At 37.9% G+C, this 19,865-nt stretch overlaps 1 protein-coding gene across 4 annotated transcripts in view; it reads right to left on the bottom strand.

Moving 5' to 3' along the window:
• SYT1 (synaptotagmin 1) overlaps window positions 1–19,865 on the bottom strand; it is a 358,533-nt gene that overhangs the window by 56,294 nt on the left and 282,374 nt on the right. For all 4 annotated transcript variants that reach the window (XM_040596428.1, XM_040596427.1, XM_040596424.1 and 1 more), the window contains one exon: window positions 18,281–18,448. In XM_040596428.1, the coding sequence (XP_040452362.1) occupies window positions 18,281–18,448 (168 nt within the window). The remainder of the gene's footprint in view (window positions 1–18,280; window positions 18,449–19,865) is intronic.

The raw sequence follows: 19,865 nt of genomic DNA, 5'->3' as shown, positions 1-19,865 counted from the left end.
CTACGTAAAAGGAACCAAAATGTTCCTTTCCAGCTGGGACCTTGAGTTTCCAAGCAATTTGAAAGAAACAGAACTTCGTCCACTAAGCCAATTTTTCAGCATCAGTGGCAGTTCTTCTCTCAATAGGTCTTACACACAATCACTTTTTATCCAGGTTTGGATGAGCACCTGTAGCACATCCATCTCACGGATGCATGTCAAATGTTCGGCTATACTTCAGAGTTTACATCTTCCTCCCTTATCAAAAGGTGCATGGGCTGGTCTCAGAAGACTTCCTTGGGGATGTGGGATTCTTTGTTGTTTCCAGCAATGGACTAGAGTGGTATATATTAAGAACAGCACCATGTAGTTACTGTTCCTTTTATTTTTAAAAAACTTAGAAACTACAACAATAATGCAAAAAGTGACAAACTCTGGATTGATTATTACAAGTTGGGAACAAAACCCAGGGTTTGTAATAGATAGTTCCCTGAAAAACAGCTCAGTGATCAGCCGTGGTCAGGAAACATAAAGAACAAACACAGTTATGTATAGTTAGGAAATGCTCAGAGAGAACACAACAAAATAGCTCATGATGTTAAATGTGTGCATCACTTACAAAAATGCTGTCAGAATGCACATGTGTCAATATCTTGAAAACTTATGGTGTCCTTCCCGCATGAAGAAGGATATAAGGATATGGTAGAATTGTGAAAGATTCCAAGGAAACCAGCAGGCATGATCAAAGAGATGACACAGCTTCTGCAGAAGGAACAGCTAAGTATATTAGAACTTTTCAGGCTGCAAAAGGGGTAGCTGGGGGGGGGGGGGGGGGCAGTATCTTAGCGACCTCTATGTGATGAGGAGGGCTGTAATGATGTTACAACCTTGCTCAAAAGAACAGATCCTAATATCAGAAAATTTAAAATTTTAACTCACATCTAGAATAACCTAAGATGTCTTTCACAGCATGGACTGCACTGCAGTGGAAGGACTTCCTATTCCTCTCTGTCTGCATATACTGTTATAAATCCCAGCATAGATTCAGATCATGGAAATATGGATTTCAGCTGTGCAATCTGCATAGCTCATGCTCAGTTCTGACAGAGCCTGCAATGGCATGGTGACAGCAAAACATGCTCCTGTTCCCCTGACATTCAGTTTTGGAACTCCATATTGGCTATAGGCTAATGGTGAAGTTGATCTATCACTTGCAGCTTGTACAGAATGGAAGAAATCAATTGCTTATTGATTCGTGTTATCATGATCACAGCTCACCCAGCTGCCCAGTGCGCTCTGAGGTCGCTGCTCTGTTACATAGCAGACTTTTAAATTAGCCTGGTTGATTCATGGGGCTGTGAGTAAGACTGAAAAAGGATACATTTGAAAGCTCGTTTTACTTCCCTATCTTAGAGACCTTTGTACTCACGTATCACCTGATATTCAAGGGCTGCGCTCTTGCCTCTAGACTCACCAGGCAGAGCTTTAGTTGTAGCAGAACAGGAACTTGTATTCCTTTCTATTCCTCAGAAATGTACCTAATTGACAGAGTATCTAAATCCCTGTTTTGGAAGGTACTTTTAAATCAATACCATGCTTCTAATTGTTCCTTTGAGTGGATTTTTTTTTTAAGTTTTTGTTTGGTGGAGGTTTTTTTTGTACTTGCACTGAGAATAGATTGTGTTTAGTAAGCATAAAATGGTGTTAGGATTGTGTTTTCTAATCTGAGTGCTTCAGCAGAGGTGGAGGAGGTACTTTACAGTTATTGCCGCTGAGACCATCACCTCTCACCAGCTTTTTTCTCCATCTGTAATCATGTTATGCTTCTGTGCAAATACCACAATTGTCTACACAGAAGAGTAATTTTATGAGAGAACTTAATGCATTTTTAGCTTCTTTTAATGTAATTTTAGCTGCAGGAAGCACAGAGAAGCCAGCATCATGTAAATAGACAGTTTCCCATAGATCACCAGCAAGCCATGGGAAATGGCAGCAGATGATGAGCTCATTCCAGTGAATAACCCGAAGAAAAAGCACAGGTACCTCTTTAAATGACTACAGAATCATGTTTAGTACTTTCTTTGCTGTTATTAAAATCTGTACTAACTGCAATTCTTCAATATTTCTTGTACTTTTAATATTTTCTCTTTGCATGACTGCCACAGGTTTTCTGTTTCTAATCTGGTTTGGTTTGTTTTTTGTTTTTTGGTTTTTTTTATATTTGTCAGGCAAAATACTGCAAGTGGCAGCACTGCAATGAAGCAACAAAAAGCAATCACTAGGTGTGGTTTGCAGGAGATAATTACAAACCCCTGCAGGGCTACAAGGTACAGATGAGTGCTTCTGGTATGGTGATTATCTCATGGAGATGCCTTATTGTTATTATTAATTTCTTTCAGCCCTATATATAAATAATTTATGTTAGCAAATTACTTTGATCTCTGATGGAAACTGTAAGTTAGTGTTAGAAACTTCCAACTGGGAGGTTCATAGACATAACCTATTCATGTATAATGCCTAAATACGAATCAAAAGGCTCTCCCCACCTAAGCAACTTCATAACTTCTTTACATTTAAAGAGGATGCAATGGAGCAGAACATAACTGACATAGCGCTGCTAACACTTCTTCAGCTTAGAAAAGGCTATTGGAAGTCCTATTGAGAACCTGGACTTCTTAGAGATGACTCTGCCTGTCTCATGTTTCATCTCATATTTGTCAGTAGTCATTTTTTCCTTGACAGTACACTCTCCTAATGAGCTACAGAGAAAAATGCTATTTATGTAGATTACTCTCATTTGCACTGCAGAACCTCTAACACAGGTATCTGTCTTCTTAGTATAACCATTCTCCACATTTTTGTGGAAGATACTACAGGAAAGTTGATGCTTTCATCTATCTTGGTAAAACAATACCAAAAAATGAGCCACAGCACCATGTACTTTTTCCTCATTGGATTGAAGACTCCAAAATAGTCAGTAGATGAAGACTATAAACATGGTGAGGTGGGCTTCCAACTTCAATACCTGGTTTTGGTTGTGGATATTTGATTGTGGATATTTGCATAAGCCTGAGAGAAACACAATAGGATGTAGTTTACCTGTGAAGAGCCAAAATACGATCTTCCACCAATCAGTATTTACAATGGAAGCTCATAATGTTCACTGCATAGTTTTTGCAGCAAACCAAAATGTTTTAAAACTCTGTGGAGAAAACAGGGACAGCATAAAGGTGGGTTATAAGCTAAATCACAGTCTTTCAAATTCAGGAAACTCTGGTAAACTATAATGACAGAATCACTAATCCTAATTCCCACTTCCACAGGCTTCAGACAGTTCTGAGGTCATCGTATTCTGTCTACACACGGCGATCTCAAATCAATAAATCTCTTTGCTTGGCATGTAAGCCATGAATACACTAAGATACAAAGGTGTCACGATAATACTAGTAACAGAATCACATGGATGCAGAAATGGATTACATGGACTGGCCAAAACTTCAGTTAAGCCACCATAGAAGTGGGCAGAGTTATCAACCCATACACATCTCTGGGATCTACAGTTGGGAAAGTATTGCTTCTCCACACCCCCTGGGTCAAACAGGTACCATACTGGGAAAAGGAAATACTAGTTTGTTGGGGTCCCTTTTTTTCTTTAAACCTGAAATTTTATTGCCACAACGGCTGTCTTTAACATTACCAGCTTAAAAGGCATTGCATTTTTGATAAATCCATGGTTAAAGAACAAAACAGAAAATTTCAGACCTGAAATAGGTATGATCAGGAAAGCAAGACAATCTTTTTCTCTTATGCCTGCAAATTAGTGACTAGATGACCCCACATTATGAAAACGATTCTGCCACAATTAGGCAAAGGAGTGGGAAGTGAGAAAGAAGCTCTTAAAACTGGGTTCGCATAAACAGGCTAGAAATAGATGGTGCAGCAGGAAAAGCTGAAGAAGAACCGGAAAGAGAAACAAAAGCTGGAGCTAATGTGTCAGCCCATTATAGCACTTTTGGAGACTATCACATGACTATGTATGCACACAAGTACCACTATACCCCAAAGTCTATGAACTACTTTTGGAATAAAGTACTGAGAGTGAATAGGAGAGGGAGAACTCTCCCCAGACTTTTCAGTCAAGAAGTTGATTACAGAAGTAGCTATTTCAGGCTTGCAAAATGTTAATGATCAACCCAGTCAATATAAACTTACAGACTTTAACAACTAAACCATTAATCTGACAAGCAGAATAATTCCTTTGCTGTCTAAAAGGATTTCATGCCCATGAACAGAGCAGTCATGCTGTTATACAGCTAGCAGTAAATAGGTGCTAAATAAATGCCTCTGGAGAAAAGGAAGAATCTTCTTCATGACTGTACCTACTGCACTTTTGAAGAAAATATTTTAAAACAATAAAATATGACCACACAAGTGCCCTACTACGTATTTCCTTATTCAAGGATCAGTCTCTATTCGCAGGAATAACCCACTTGTCTTACAAAATGAAAGTACAGAGTGTGATCTAAAGTATCTCCTATTTGCTTTTACTAACATAATTTCAGAAGTATCTTCATAGGTTATACTCCCTTTAAATGTGCAAACTTGGCCATAAAAGGAAGCTCCTGTTAACGTTAAGTGTCCAGTTACAAGCCACATAACAACTAAATTAAGAAGCAAAGCAAAGTGAAATAGCAGGAGATCTTGGAAGAAACAGAGAGTTCTTGAGAAAAAGATCCAGAGGGCTCATTTCAGACACTGCAAAAAAGGGACTAGCAGTAACAACAGGCTAAAGAAGAGACGGAGAGGGGACTGATGCTAGGTGAACAGAGAACAGAAATAGAAGCAAAGATCCAAGCAGTAAGTTTTAAAAGGGAGAAGTTTTAGGGCAGACAGGTAACAATCTTTCAAATTAAGTGAATTTATTAAAGGTATCAGGAGGTGGTATCTGTAGGGCTATAGTCACAGTACAAAGTAGGAGTGAGGAAGAGCCAAAAGAAACATTTTAATTGCATATTCCTTTTGACTGATTTCCCTACTACAGTGCTACTCTCTGATTCCTTTGTGGCACAACTTCTGTATGCCAGCAATACTTTTTACCTTTGCTTAAATGGAACAGCCCTACTAGGATCTTTCCATGGAAATAAAAATCTACTTCTTTTCTTTATTTTTTCCCCTGAAACAGCAGTACGTGACATAGAAATTCTTCACAAATCTCTGTCTTCTTATTGCAATATATATAGAAAGGTAGTAGACTGCATTTCTTTTAATTGCCCCAATTATGTAATATTCTCCAACACAATGGTAAATTGACTTGAAAGCAAGTTGGGCAATAGTTTGAACCAGCTGATGTTATTAAAAAATTAACAAGTCAGGTTTTGTTAGCTTCCTCCTCTTAGTCTTCTTCATTACATTTTTAACCCATTTAAAGAAAGCCTTTCTATTACTGCTTTCTAAAAAGCAGAGGAAATGGAAAGATAAAACACTGTTATTAGCAGTAGAAAATGACACTTCACGGTCATCAGTTTAAAAGCATTACAATCAGCTGCCTCTTGCAAAATGAGAAAAGCTGTGACTGAAGGCACTTGAAATCAAAGATTAGCAGAAACGCACTCTTTCATTTCCAGACAAGAGACCATGCTACCAAACATACTGAGTTCTTAATTGAACAAGAAGAAAATTAATTTCTTAAATAAATGAGAAAGGGATGAATGAATTAAAAGCAACATATATGCCTGAGCAGCATAGCCTGGTCTTGTGTTAAGTCTCTGCCGATCCACAAATGCTTGCAGCTGGCTGCTCTGCTTTAATGATTGCATCTTGCTCTATTTTGCCACTTGGCTTTTCCTCAGTTCCTGCCTGATCATATTTCTAAATGTCACTGACGTTTATGCAGGCCAGTCCACAAAACAAAATTAATTTAACTGAATGGCACATTAATATTATTACTTTTGACAGCATGGAAAACTTATTAACTATAGCATGTCAAAAGGCTAGTCTAGTGAGTAGTCTAAGTACAACATCGAAAGGAAATGTAATACATTTGGAAGGGGTTTTTTTGCTTATCAGACACTGTGAGTAGTCAAATCACAAAGCTTTTCCATAACTATTACAGTATTATATGTGCATTGCTCTACAGAAAGTCCTCGTCCTCCTGTGACAGGGAACAGGAAGCCACAGTACATACCCTGGCTTGATTTGAAAACACCATTTATAGTAAGTACGGACACCTTAATGCTTAGTTAATGTAGTTTCTACTACACCAAGAGTGTCGTAGTTTCCAAAAGCAATTGACTCCAATGCTTTAGATTACAGATTGGGATTGCAGCATATACCCAAAAATATACATGGTCAGTAGACAGCAAAGAACTGTAATTGATAATCAGATCAGTCACTGATTTCTTAGTTGCAAGGTGTACCACTGGATGTGGTACTGTCTTAAAAATCTGCCATGAACAGAGTCCTTGCTATGATGACCACACATTATCAATTAATGAAAGAGAGAACAAGCAGATCAAAGAAACCAGCAGGTTTTTATGCACTTGATTACAGTACATAAATACTGTAGAGAAGAGGAAGCATCTAATGGCTTGAATCTACTGAAGAAGAGCACAGCAAGAATCAATGACTTGGAGTAGAATCCAGTAACATCCAAATAACAAATGAAGTACAATTTTTAACCGATAGATAGAGTAACTGCTGAAGCTATAAGGGATGTGCTGTTTTCTCCATGTACTGATGTTGTAAAGTCAGTAACTTGCAAACTCTTTGGGTCTGAAGACCCTCTAAGTTTTCCAGTGGAGGTGCAAAGCTGCCTACTGCTACTGCTACTACCAGCAAATGCTGGTCCATTGTCAGCAGCCTTATCTTTGTATCCTTTGCCAGCAAGGTCTCACGTGGATTCTTCCAGTGGGACTTCCAGAAACTTCTGATTAGATGATATTAATATGTGTCACAGGAGACCTGGTTTGGTGAACTTCCACTAAAACCATGCAGGATAACGCTGAAAGTCAGGATGCCATGAGGAAATCTGAGCTTTTGGAGTTTGCAGGCTATGGCCAAGCAGCCAGGACAAAATGCCATGGGCTGAGAATCACAGCTCCTCGATCCAAAACCAAGGAAGGTCTAACTTTCAGGCTTGTAAGGGGGTTTTGTTGTGCCACCTACCTCCCAGCTTGGCCCAGGGGGAACAGTACAATCTCCAGGATGCTGCCTGTTTTCTAGATCGAGTTTGATTATAGGAGGTTCTTTAAAATGTTCGTTGAAGATCTAGGAGTCCTCCAGATTCAGAGCAGAGAACCTCACCTCATTTATAAAAATACCCAATTTGATAGGAAATAGTAGTATTTCTAAACAAAACAAAATTTTTTTAAATGGGACATGTTTGGGTTTTTTTTTCTTTTTTTACAGAAAGAAAATTTTAATGTTAGCTAGTCTGGCTCAGTGAAAATAAAGTAGATCACATTTAAAGACCTGTTGTCCTCAGTAAGTTGTAAAAGCTCATACAGTGTTGGGCAACATACCCAAGGAATCAATGAACAGGTGAGCTAAAAAGTCTAAGGAGCATGTCCCAGTGTTTACACACAAGATATTCACAGCTAGCTTTATATGTAGTTATTGTGCTCAAAGGCTGATGAACAGCGAGTTTTCATGTTAGGGAACATATAAACAGGAAAGTTTCAGAGCCATGAATTCTTACATAATGTGACCAGTGTTTGTGCTTGCAGGAACTTAAGCCAATTGTAGAACTCTGCAGCTGAGGTCCAAACAGGAAGCCAATATTCCCAAGTCATTCTGTAACATATGATTGCTGCAGCAGATCTTGTACAGCTTAATTAAAATCTGTTCTGATTTACAACTATCATATCTCAGAAAATATTAATTTTTGGATGTTATGTTTTTCATCACAAAAATTGTAACTTTTAATACACTAAATGTGCATATTTTTCCTTTAGGCTGATGGATAAAACTAAAAGCATACATTTATCCACTAAGAAATCAACTAATAGTTTAGTATCACAGACAGACATTCAGAAGAAATAATCATGTCTTTTTAGAGATTTTAAATGATTCAACGATTTAAAGAGTGTGTAGAAAAGTATGAGATTCTATAGCTAGAGAAACATCATCATTTGCTGTAATCAAATTGCAATGAGACAAATTGGTCCTCATAAAAAAAAGAGGATGGGGAAGCATGCACATATTTGGATGGCACATGAAGTTACAGGTGGCATTTTTTGGAGGGCTTTGATGTAATGTCATATACAAATTCATGATTAAGAGTGATAGAAAAAGAAAATGCAGGGATGAAAATCTACTATGACAAGAAAAAAAATCATTGGTTACAGAGGTGTGCTGTGGAAGAACTGCAGCTCGTACTTTGTGCCACAGACATGTAATTGTTGTACCTATTTTCTGCACAGTAAGTACAAGCAAAAAATTAGAGTAATCAAAATTAATTCAAATGACCCGTATCTCCTAGAAAACTTGCCTTCTCTAAAACATCACAGAAAATTTATGTTCAGTCTGACTGATTAATGTGAAAGTCTGAAAAGTAAAAACACTTTCAGCATAATCCACTGCTACCTAATTCTGGGCTGGGCATTAACAGACAGGGGATGTCAGCTGCAGACCTCAGGGCGCTCACATGAAAATGAGCTGCTGCCAGTTTTGAAGCCTGAGCTCCACTCAGCAGAGATCCTCCTGTTAATTTTCAGTTACTGAAAAAAGATATGGAAAAAGAAAGGTAAAATAACTGGATTCCAGACAGCCCAGTAGCTCTGAAGATTACCAGAAGTAATTTAAGTAGCACCTAAAGTTGGTTAAGGATCTAATGGGAAGCTCAGGCGCTGTCTGCCCACTGCCATCCATACCACTGAGAAGCCGCAGTGCCATGTTCTGTGCCGGTGGCATCAAAAGCAAGTAATAAACCCACATAATGGTAATCACCCAGGGAATGACTTAGGTTAGAATATTATGTCAAGGTCTCTATCTAAGAAGAAGAGATTTGAACTCAAGGCCAGCCACAAGTGGAAAAAGGCACTAAGAAGGGTTCCCAAATTTAGTTGCCATTATCAGTGACAGTGAAAGGTGGCAATAACTCCCAATTCTGTTCTGTTGTAGGTGAATACATCCAGCCGATCAAGCAGCAACAACACACCACTTTGAACTTTCTATCTGATTGCTAGTTTGGAAAACTCCTACTTTTGGCACTATTTCTATAATTGTAATTGCAGAAATAATGCTCAAGGAAAATGTTTTGGCCTCCATGTCACTGGATTCAGTTTCAGGTATTTCTTTTCATCTAGTGCTTGGCCAGCAAGAAACACATATAGACAATATCTGGGTCCAAAAGATCAGCTATCAATTTCATCTGCGCACTGATGCTTGTTCAGTCAGTTGTGTTCTGCTCTAAGGGGACAGCAGGAGCAGTAATTCTGTGGCAGTGATCATACTTAAGCCCCACAGAATAAAACCATGCCCTGGAAAGTCTGCCAGTGGAAGGGATGAAACTCCAGCACCACTCCATCCATCTAGCAAGTAAGCCAGCCAGTCAGCCATCTGAAACAAAAAGTCCCAGTTGGTGCAGTTAAAGGCTGCTCACAAAACTACTAAAGTCTGCACAAAAGGTTCCATCACAGAAGATGCATCATAAAAAAAAAAAAAAAAAAAAAAAGATGTATTTCTGTTCCATACTCAGGTCTACATCTCATATGCAGAGACAAACAGAGCGAGAATATGCTGAGAAGTGAGGAGGTGGAGTGATTCACAGAAGTTTGATCTCTGGTCAACATAGATACTAAAAAGGAACACAGCATTAGACTGGAAGTTAAAAAAGTGCAACTTAATAATTAACTGACTCACTTGGGTGTGTGATAATAGAAGCTAGGAAAAAAAAACCCAAACCAAACCAAAACCCCAACCTTAAAAGAATAAGAAACTAAGAGACCAGTCAGCATTTTATGATTTTCTCCCTTCATGTAGCCAGTGCTATGAAAGTCTGAAGACAGGGAGAGAGAGAGAGAGAAATGGTTTGATCTTTAGACAACGGCATCATTCTTGGAGTAAAATTCCTTACTATTGGAATTCTAGATGACAAGGACGTTTAAAAAAATTGAGTTGTATAGCACCACCATTATAAATGTTCACGCTCAGAGAAGGTACAGAAAAGGATCTTGCTCATCTCTTTAAATCTTATGTATGATTTAAGACTTACTGATGAACATTCAATAATAATAATATTTGCTTTGTTTTGTCTGATTGAAAGTGAAAGACTAGCTATAATCAGTCCTTCAAAAAGAACTCTATGTCTGTAGACTGCAAGATCTTAAAAACTAGAAATGTCAGTTCTCCATTAACCTATAAGGGAAGAATGCATAAAATGCAGAAATAGAAATATTCTGTAAAAAGGTTTTTTTTTCTGCAAGTTACGCTGTACAACACCATCCTGCTCAGACTGAATTAGGCATGAACATGAGAAAAAGGCTATGCTATTCCAAATGTTTTTATAATACAAATTAAATCATAATGTCCTGAGTGTTTCTTTAGTTATGATGATAAGAATGAGAGAAAACTGCAGAACACCACGGAAAAGAAAGAGGGAAGAAGTAGAGTGTTGATTGCACTAAAACCACCCACCTGCACCACACCGACACCACATCAGCCAATGTCAGGAATTTCTTTGGCCTTTGGTGGAAGGCTGAGTTTCATAACTGTAGGAACAAGTTATTGCTGCCTGTCATCCATTTACCCTAGAAATAAGGCCTGGTAACACATCCTAAATTCATGTACTCTACCTCTTAAAATATTAACATAGAAACAATAAATACCACCAAATACCTAATACCATCAAACTGAAAATACAGTATTATGTTCTATTCTAACTGTGATTTCTCTAAGGACATTTGATGTTAATTCCTGTCACAGGTACAATGCAAAGTGCTTCAAATGCCAGTTAAGATCGTTGTTGAACTAAACTGAAACACAACAGGCTCTGAGAAGAGGTTAAATGGTTACTATGGTAATCCCTGACATGGTCTAAATTGGTGTTTAAGAGCTGACAGAGGGAAAAAATGGAGACAATTGCTAATCCCTTTCCTTCTCAGGTCACTATTCCTAAATGTTTGTCTTTAACATTTTCAGAAATATATCTTTCTCAGGCTTCTGGAAAGCAAGATATTTTAATTCTATGTGGTTGGGCACAACAAAGCCAGGAGACCCCAGCATGGCATACTATACCTCAACCTTTTAGCAAAAAAGCTGCCCTCTTCTTTGTGAGAGCTGCTCTTTCCTTATGACTGTTAAAATGCTGGTCTCAGTTCTGAAGGTCCTTCTAATGACACTTATGATGAAATATTTCGATACAGCCATCTTACAGCTTCCCTGAGCTCCTGATCCTGGTTTGTAGCAGCCATCAGATAATAATTTTTGTCACTGTTGGTTTGCAAAGTGGGGGGAGAAAGGGAAATAAGGTCTTACCCAGGACTACAGCAAAGCTTCTGTCTAGAGTCCCAGTGAGAAATGTAATTTCTGCTACTGGATAATGCATTCACTGATGCTAGCAGTCAGAAAAATAAGTAAGTACATAAAATCCAGGTGGAGAACAATGCAGGAAAAATTAATGTATAGCATGTTCTGTGGCCCTTTCACACCATTCAGCTGATTCTGCAGATCCATTTGCAAACCCTCCCAGATCACAGTTTTATAACTGGGAGTGCTCCATGATTATGGCTGAATTCCCTGGAATTCCTTCTGCAGTTTCCATCCAAAACATCTCTTTGTATTGTAGCTTTAGCTTTAGCTTTAGCTCGTCCACTTCAAATATACTTCAACACATGCGAATGACTGATACATCAGCTATCTGAACGAATCACTTGCAGGTACATGGAAAATACTTCCAGCATCTAAGTGATATAAATTATGCTTAAGCCTTTTTAACAAGAATTCTAAGATGATTTTGATCCCTCTCAGGATCTTTCTCAAACGTCTAAAAAAACACCATTCAGACAAATGCCACTGTATGTTCAACATCCAAGCCCAGTGCTTTTGCCTACTCTGGACTCTTTTCTATTAGGCATTTTAAAATATCCTATACTTGAGCAATTAACCTCCCCACAATAACATTAAGAGGCAGGTGGGGAACTGTCCACTATTCCTTCCTTCAGCCTTGTAACATTCTACAAGGTCTTTAGGAATATGCCTTGTCTAGAATCACAGAATCACAGAATGGTCAGGGTTGGAAGGGGCCTCTGGAGATCTAGTCCAACCCCCAGCCAAAGCAGTTTCACCTACAGCAGGTTTCACAGGGACACGTCCAGGTGAGTTTTTAATGTCTCCAGAGAAGGAGACTCCATAGCCTCTCTGGGCAGCCTGTTCCAGTGTCAAGAATCAACATTATTATTATTATTATTATTATTATTATTATTATTATTATTATTATTATTATTATTATTATTATTATTATTATATTTTGTGCATGGATCACTAGATGCTTGGCACCAAGTGTAGGATCTACTTTGTCACCACAGTTTAACCTCAAGATGCCCTTTCATATTTGAAAGTCAAATGGTAATAATTATGTTTTTGACAAATAAGCAAGACAAGTTTTTCTGCTCTCAGAATGAATACTGTGCAGAAACAGAAGAGCCCCAGCAGAGCCTGAATTTAACACTACCACGGAACCTCTCCTTCTTGTCTACTGTCCTCTGTATTTGAATTTAGTATCTGTAAAGCCAGACGTTCTGAGATGAAGCAAGACAAGTTCCCTTTTGATTTCAAATAAGCCAATTACATTCTTTTTGTTACAACACAAGAATGCCTCTGACCTCCTAAGATAGGTGTCTCTTCCAGAGACTGAGTTAAGAAGGAGAATATTCAACAAAGGTATACAGTGGGTTTGTCAGCAGTTTGAGTATAAAAGGCGAGAAAAGAAGTGCCTAATTCTAATAGCCTGAAACAGTACCATAACTTTCCTACTTGAGTCATATGGTTTTATCTTTAAAATCACAACATTTCAGCATCTTCAATTTCAAGATGACGACCAGCTAATTAACTGGTTTAACTAACTGAAGAATTTCAAAACAGTCTTGCTTATTCTCAGACTTAAGAACCTCTGTTTTGTTACCTGTCTCACTATCAAATTCAGTTCTTTTTCAGGACAGATGCTGCACTTACAATGTTGAACGTTGTGCATTTACTGTATGTAACTGCCACAAAACCTGAAAATTAAACGCCCTTAGATTTAACATTTTAAAGTTTTAATTGGGTGTAAGAAGAAAGAAAACTTGAACACCATGCAGAAAACATAGTGATTCAATATAATACACAGTGAAATAAAGGCGGCCTCCCATTTCAAACTTTGTCTGACACTCTGACAGCATCTCCATAGGGATAATGATACTTTTCTTTGCAAAGCACTGTGCTATCTGCAAAGCTGTGTAAGACCTAAGTGTTATTATTAAAGATGGAAAAGGCCTATTAGATCATCTGTCCATCTCTGATATAACAGAAAATGACAATGATTTGCTGCTGTGACTTTGCAGTGACATTTGTAAAAATGTCCTTTCCTCTTAGCTCTGCAAGTTTCAGTGCTGAGGATTGAATAAGCTGGTTGGCTTACTAACTTTTCCAGTATCCAACTTCTATGAAGCATATTGAGGTATTACATTTGCCCATTTCAGGCCCAGTTTCCCATCTCCTTCCTTCAACTTCTATTTTTTTAAGAGGAAGGAAAGAACAATCCTCATGAATAGTGCATGTCAAGCTTCACAGAACAGGTGTTCCACTCCCCAGCTGCAGAACACTTGCATCTCACCCTTCCTTTTGCAAGGAAATACTGTAGCACCTCTCCTGCTTGGGTTTGTGCATCATGTAGGACAGCAGGTGTTGTGCATCTTCCTGGTGTTTTCCAGCAGACTTCTCAGAAGCCCAGTACAAAATATATCCATCACAACCCACTGTGATACGAGCATGCATCTGTCAGGTAACCTATCCATGGTGGATGCCTGATCAGATAATGCATAAAGTCATTATGTGATGGCAGTTGTTAAGAGGTCTGCAGAACTCCTGGTGGTAGATACTTGCAGGTCAAAGATCCTTTTCTGTGTGGACTAAGGCTCTGCTTCTCCACTGTTTTCAAGGGAAAGAGTTGTTTCTGCTCTTCCTTACTTTCCCTAAAATTTCTTGGAATGTTTGCTACAACAGGTTTTCAATTTAAGTGCCAATATAACAAAACGTCTGGAGGGAAATCAGCTGAAGTATTCAGATGACTCTCAGTATGATTCACACTGCTGTGAGAAAAGAAGTTGTCTGTCTGGCCTTCTGTACTAGAGCGATAACAGATATTGGATGCAGTGTGTACTCAGATAAAAGTTAATGGCAGTGACATCTGGTAGATGACACAGAGGAGCAAACTCCTATCATCTGTTTTTTAACACTCTGTGCCCAAACGATTACATGTCAGGCTTGGTAAAAGTGAATAACCTTTCAATATCTACCGCTCTTCCCTCCCATGCTCTCAGTCATATGAGACTGAAGGACTATTAGATAAATCACCTCCACATATTCACAAGGACTGCAGAGCTAACAGCAGCAAGGAAAAAAGGATTCAAGGTATGCAGTTCATTAGTAGTTGCCTCCCCAATATTTAGCAGTTGTTGTAGAGACTTGTACATTCTCAAAACCTTCTCACAGTCATGACAAATGCTTACATAAAGCCTTGTACCTTCAAAGTGCTTCACCAACATAAATATATTAATAAGACCTTTCCCAGAAGACAATGCAGTGTCAGAGAGATGCCATTCAAATGGCTGGGCTGTGAGAGGTAGAGCTTCAAATATTTCATTAAACGTTCATCCTCTGCCATCAATTTCAAGCCCATCTAGAAAACAGGATGGAAAGTACAGTGGAGCTTTATGAGCAAAAAGAAGAGTAACTGTAAAAGGATTTTGCCCTCTGTGATTCAGTGTTAATTGAATTGTATGTTCTGTGATATGCATCAACTTAATTCAACATAATGTGACACAAAAATAAGACGTTTATACTCAGCTTGACTGATGCCACCTAGATGTTTTTTTCAAAGTGATTGGTGACAACTGCCACTGATGTGGTTTGGGAGATGCTTTCTGCATCATGTTTAGGGGCCACAATGAAAACATAAAGGATAGTTTGGCATCAGATACTTAATTGAAAACACATTTAGAATTCTTGTTAGTGCTAGGTTGTTAAGAATGGACAAATTTACTTAAGTGCTCTGAGGGCAAAAAAGGAAACAAACATGTAATTCTTCAAATACTGCAGACCACATACAGATGTGCTTTTCAAGGGCAAATTCATTAAGCAATTGTAACATGCAGAATAGTCTACAAAAGGTATTTTGATAGTCATACATTTTTGGGTGAAATCCAGTTGCTTAGGCTTCAAATTGCTTTTTATCATGTTTTCTTACAATGAGTAAGGCAGATCGCCATATTGTGTTCACCATCACTACCAAGAGACAAGCATGTGTCTGTTGCTACACACCTGGCATAGGTAAATCATGCTAAAGCATTTGTATGTGCAGGACTGTATTTGCTAATTCTGAAGCTAAGATACCTCTTGGTCACAGCTGTATCTGCTGTGAATTCTGCAACATCTGCCATGTCAGCTGATAACAGGTTTATGAAGATAGGACCTCTCCCATCCCTCCCTGTCCCCTATTTATTATCACATAAAATGCACTAGAATTTGTTTGGCATCTTTGCTGCAGAGCAGGGGCCAGAACATTGAAGGTGGTGAGGTACTTGGCAGTAGCCAAGTATGGAAATATGAATGACATTTTTTGTGAAACACAGCTCTCAAACCACTGACAGATGTAACTCACTTGGTTCTTTAGGTAGAGGTTTCTTTTCCAAATTGGGCTAAGCAACTCTTTGAATGAGGCTTAACATATATATGACAGAAGTAGAGGTTCCACAACAGAGCAAAAAGACGTGAAGACCCTTTGGATTAAATACACTTGGCCTATCTAAATCTTGAGTAAGTGGCTTCTGTGGGGTCACTTTTTATTTGTACAGTGGGTTCAGGAGATGTTTTAGAAAAAGCTACAGCTAGCATACAGAAAACTAAGATTAACAAAGTCTCCAAATAACTTAGGTTACAGTATTATCTCATATTTATTGGATACCTTGCATGCTTATGAGCATAGTGATACAGAAATGAAACAGGAGACCTCCTGCATTATGAAAAAATATTTAGGGAGTTGGTGTAATCAGTTTTTCATGATGCTTTCAGAGGTTCATATTGCCTAGCTTCTTATAAATAAAAAAGCCATGCATTGGTAGCAACTTCAAAAAGGCCTTATAGAAAAACCTACAAAAATTAAAATGTTTTTTCTGCATATGTATTACCTGAATTGTTAAGAAAGGTGAGGGCAGAGGCTCAAATGGGAACAAAAAAAAGCTTGTCTCTCCTATCTAACATTACTCTCATACAAATACATTCACATAGACAAATGACAAACACATGTAAAAATATACATCCACCGGTTCATTTGGGCTCTGAAAGCACAAATAAGGTACAACCTTGATTTCATCTCTACTGCAACCTATTCAAAACTCTTGTAATACTCTTCCAATACCCAAATACTTTAAAAATTATTTATTTTAATTACCTCATTCTGTTTTAATAAAAAGTTATTTCCAAGTCAGAATGCATTTTTGGAAGTAGTTCACACTGTTAAGTATCTATTTTCAAGCAATATTTCATCGTTTTGTATTAGCAGGACATGAACTTCATGGAGCAACCAGACGACTGAGTCAGGTTTTACCATGGACATGAGACAGAAAATCCAAGAGGCAATGTTCTGTGCCACATGACAGATGAAACCCCACACTAATCTATACCATGTTATCTATCAGCTGCATATGGGAATATCACTGCTTATGTTCTAAAAGCTTAAAATTAGACTAGAACGGTAAAGTGTCAATTCCTTTTTGTGTAGTATTTGAGTTATTTTATGTGTTTTGAAACAGCAAAACGTGACAATGCAACAAAAGACTGATTTGATACTTAATGAAGTTTGTAAGTATTAATGCACTCCCATTTCACACTTCTGTCTTTCTGATATGACTTAAAGGAACAGGGCCCTTGAACTGCAAACTTCCTTTTTCTCTTTTTTTTATGTTTTCATCTTTAGCTCTGAGAGTGGAAGACAAATGCCCCATATAGCATAGGTACCAATGACACACGCAATAAGCACAAATCAATAAGCAGTAGAAGAAAGCCATCTGGAAATACAGTCTTTAAAAAAAAGCACTCAAAAAGCAAGACTGAACTCTACCATTTCTGAAAATCTGAGAAGGCTGCATGACTCAGCATCTGCTGAATTTTTCACAACTTGTAGTCTAAATGCAATATTCAGGTATTTGTTACTTGCATTAAGAGAAGATTTCATCCAGAGACTGTCCCTTTAATTACAGAAACTAAGGTTTGAATCCAAAACTGCTTATTAGCAGAATTAGACAATGAGGAACTCAGATTCCTTCTCCCACCAGAGACATGAAGTACACTGTGCACGCTGACTATTATGAGTGGGCAGATATCACCTAGTAATCAAAAGGAAAAATAATGTAAAACTGAGTGCAAAATGGTCTTATAACAAGCAAAAAGGTGGATGTGCTGGTATGAACAACTTCATAGGATGCACAATGTAGTGATTAAATATTTCCAAACAGTGTCTTGTGTACTTTAGGTAGCACTATACCTACTAAATAATGAACCCATAGGATGCTGGTACAGAGAGGAGAATAAAAAAGGGGATTAGTATTTGAGTGAGATACTGTTCCAAGGTCTTTGTCAAATGTAGAATTCTAATCCATGGATATTATTGCACAGCAGCTCAATAAAACTGTAAATTATTTTAATGAAAACCTACCATTATCTTCATGCAGAATAAGATACCTTGAGATGCAAACACTGAGAATGATTAGGACCACAAAGAAGTCTAAATGAACACTACTTTTATAATTCAAATACAAATTCTATGTACCAAAACTGCATCAATTCAAGAAAAAGTCAAACTCATGAAAACTTCCTTAATATATTGCATAAACTATCAAAAAGATTGGAAATAGGATTAGCAAAGTAGAATGTACCATTCAGTGAGTATTGGAAAAGATGCTTATCAAAAACTTATCAGGCAAAGTAAGTCTGAGAAATGCTGATAACAGATGGGAGCTGTCTCTGCAGAAAAAATGTCGCTAGTTTGACTGTTCCTCTAGCTGAGGATAAAAGCGTCCTGGGGGAAAAAAAGTCTGATTTTTCTTACCTCTTCCTTCTCTGCACTTTGTAAGTCCCTCCACTCCTCAGTGACGTGACCGAAGTCCACTGTGTTCATTGCAACCTTGTATTCCCCAATGATATCATGTTTGGAGAAACGATCAAAGTCATAAACTGCCATCACTAAAGTTTTTCCACCCAGCTCAGAGTATGGCACCTGCAAAGAAGAGGAAATGACAAACTCTGTATCTGAGACAATAAAGATCAGTCCTCTACAATGCAAATCTATTTCTTTGGTTTATCAGCTGTCATCTCAGGTAAATTGAACTGCAGACAAAATTATGAGGTGTATTTGTTTCAGAGTCACCAGATGCAGTATTTTTTGAGACCCGGCTCTGGCACTCGATAGAACAATGTGGCAGCTCACTCATCACTCCCTGGCTTTTTCTCATTCTACTTCAAATCATTTTGTGGGTGATGAAACTGAAACAGGAAGCCCAATTATTTGCACTGAAGACACATGAACTTTTCACACAAGGGTGTCTTTTCCTCAATAAATCGACTGTCATCACTCAGAAATGGGTAGCTCCCAGACTGATGAAAAAAACAGAACAGGATTACTGTATGTGACACAAAGTAATTAGACACTAAATAGTTCTCTTGCGGTACCACTACCTAATACTTACCAAGGGATATTTTTCATTATTATACCTTTCACACTGTAGATACTAAGGTGCTTTCTAAGTCACAGCGTACAGCTAGAAACTGTGGCGGCAGAAGGCCAAATTCTGACTGATTTTCCAGCTGTTCTGATGTGTTTCGGACATATGCTGTGGGTTAGGATGCTTATGAGTCACATTTTTAATATTCAGATGAAGACAAGCAGTTCAGGTAAGCTACACTTGAGTGGCTGTCTAGAAAGGTCTGACTGAGGAACTATTTCAACTTACATTGAACACTCAGTCAATTTGATTATATTCTGCAAGTATAAATGGTTTCCACAGGCTTCAGTAAACATTTCTCTATTAATTGTCTATATAAGAGAAATGAAAGCACGGCATTATCGTTGGACTTCTTAACCTCTGCATGTTCCAGTCTGTTTAAACGCTATGACTGTTGCCGTTTGTTACTGTTTGGCTTCAACTTGCTTTTTAAAGTACTTATTAATAACATGAGTACTTTTCCTTTTTCATAACATGTTATATAATGTTTAAAAGAAGCTTTTCAAATTGCGATCCAGCTCCAGCTTCCATTACTGAGTACAGTAGTTTCAGTGGGTAAGGGTTGTGTATTGTAGCAAATACTATAGCAAAATCAATTTGATTCTGTGAATTTTTTTGTAGCTTCTAAAGAGCCATAGAAGGCAAATGTATGTGGAAAGAAAAATTCTAAAGCATTTCACCTTGATTTTTATGCAGCCTCAAAAGCAGGAGAAATGTTCTGAAGTTTCTTTTTCTATCAGTAACAGGTCCTGGTAATTTGGAATGCATGAAAAGACTAAATTTATTATTATTTACTTTTTTTTTAATCATTCATTTGACCTCAGTAAAGCTTATTTTAGCTACCTTCCTCTTTAAACGCTTTCTCCATTCGTTACCTCTAAAGTAGCCTCAGACTCCAGCTATGTTCAGGAC

This window comes from Falco naumanni, chromosome 5 (assembly GCF_017639655.2).
Source record: "Falco naumanni isolate bFalNau1 chromosome 5, bFalNau1.pat, whole genome shotgun sequence".
In the NCBI taxonomy this organism is placed as follows: domain Eukaryota; kingdom Metazoa; phylum Chordata; class Aves; order Falconiformes; family Falconidae; genus Falco; species Falco naumanni.
The sequence above is the reverse complement of the archived record's forward strand: the minus strand, read 5'-3'. Positions and strand labels throughout refer to the sequence as shown.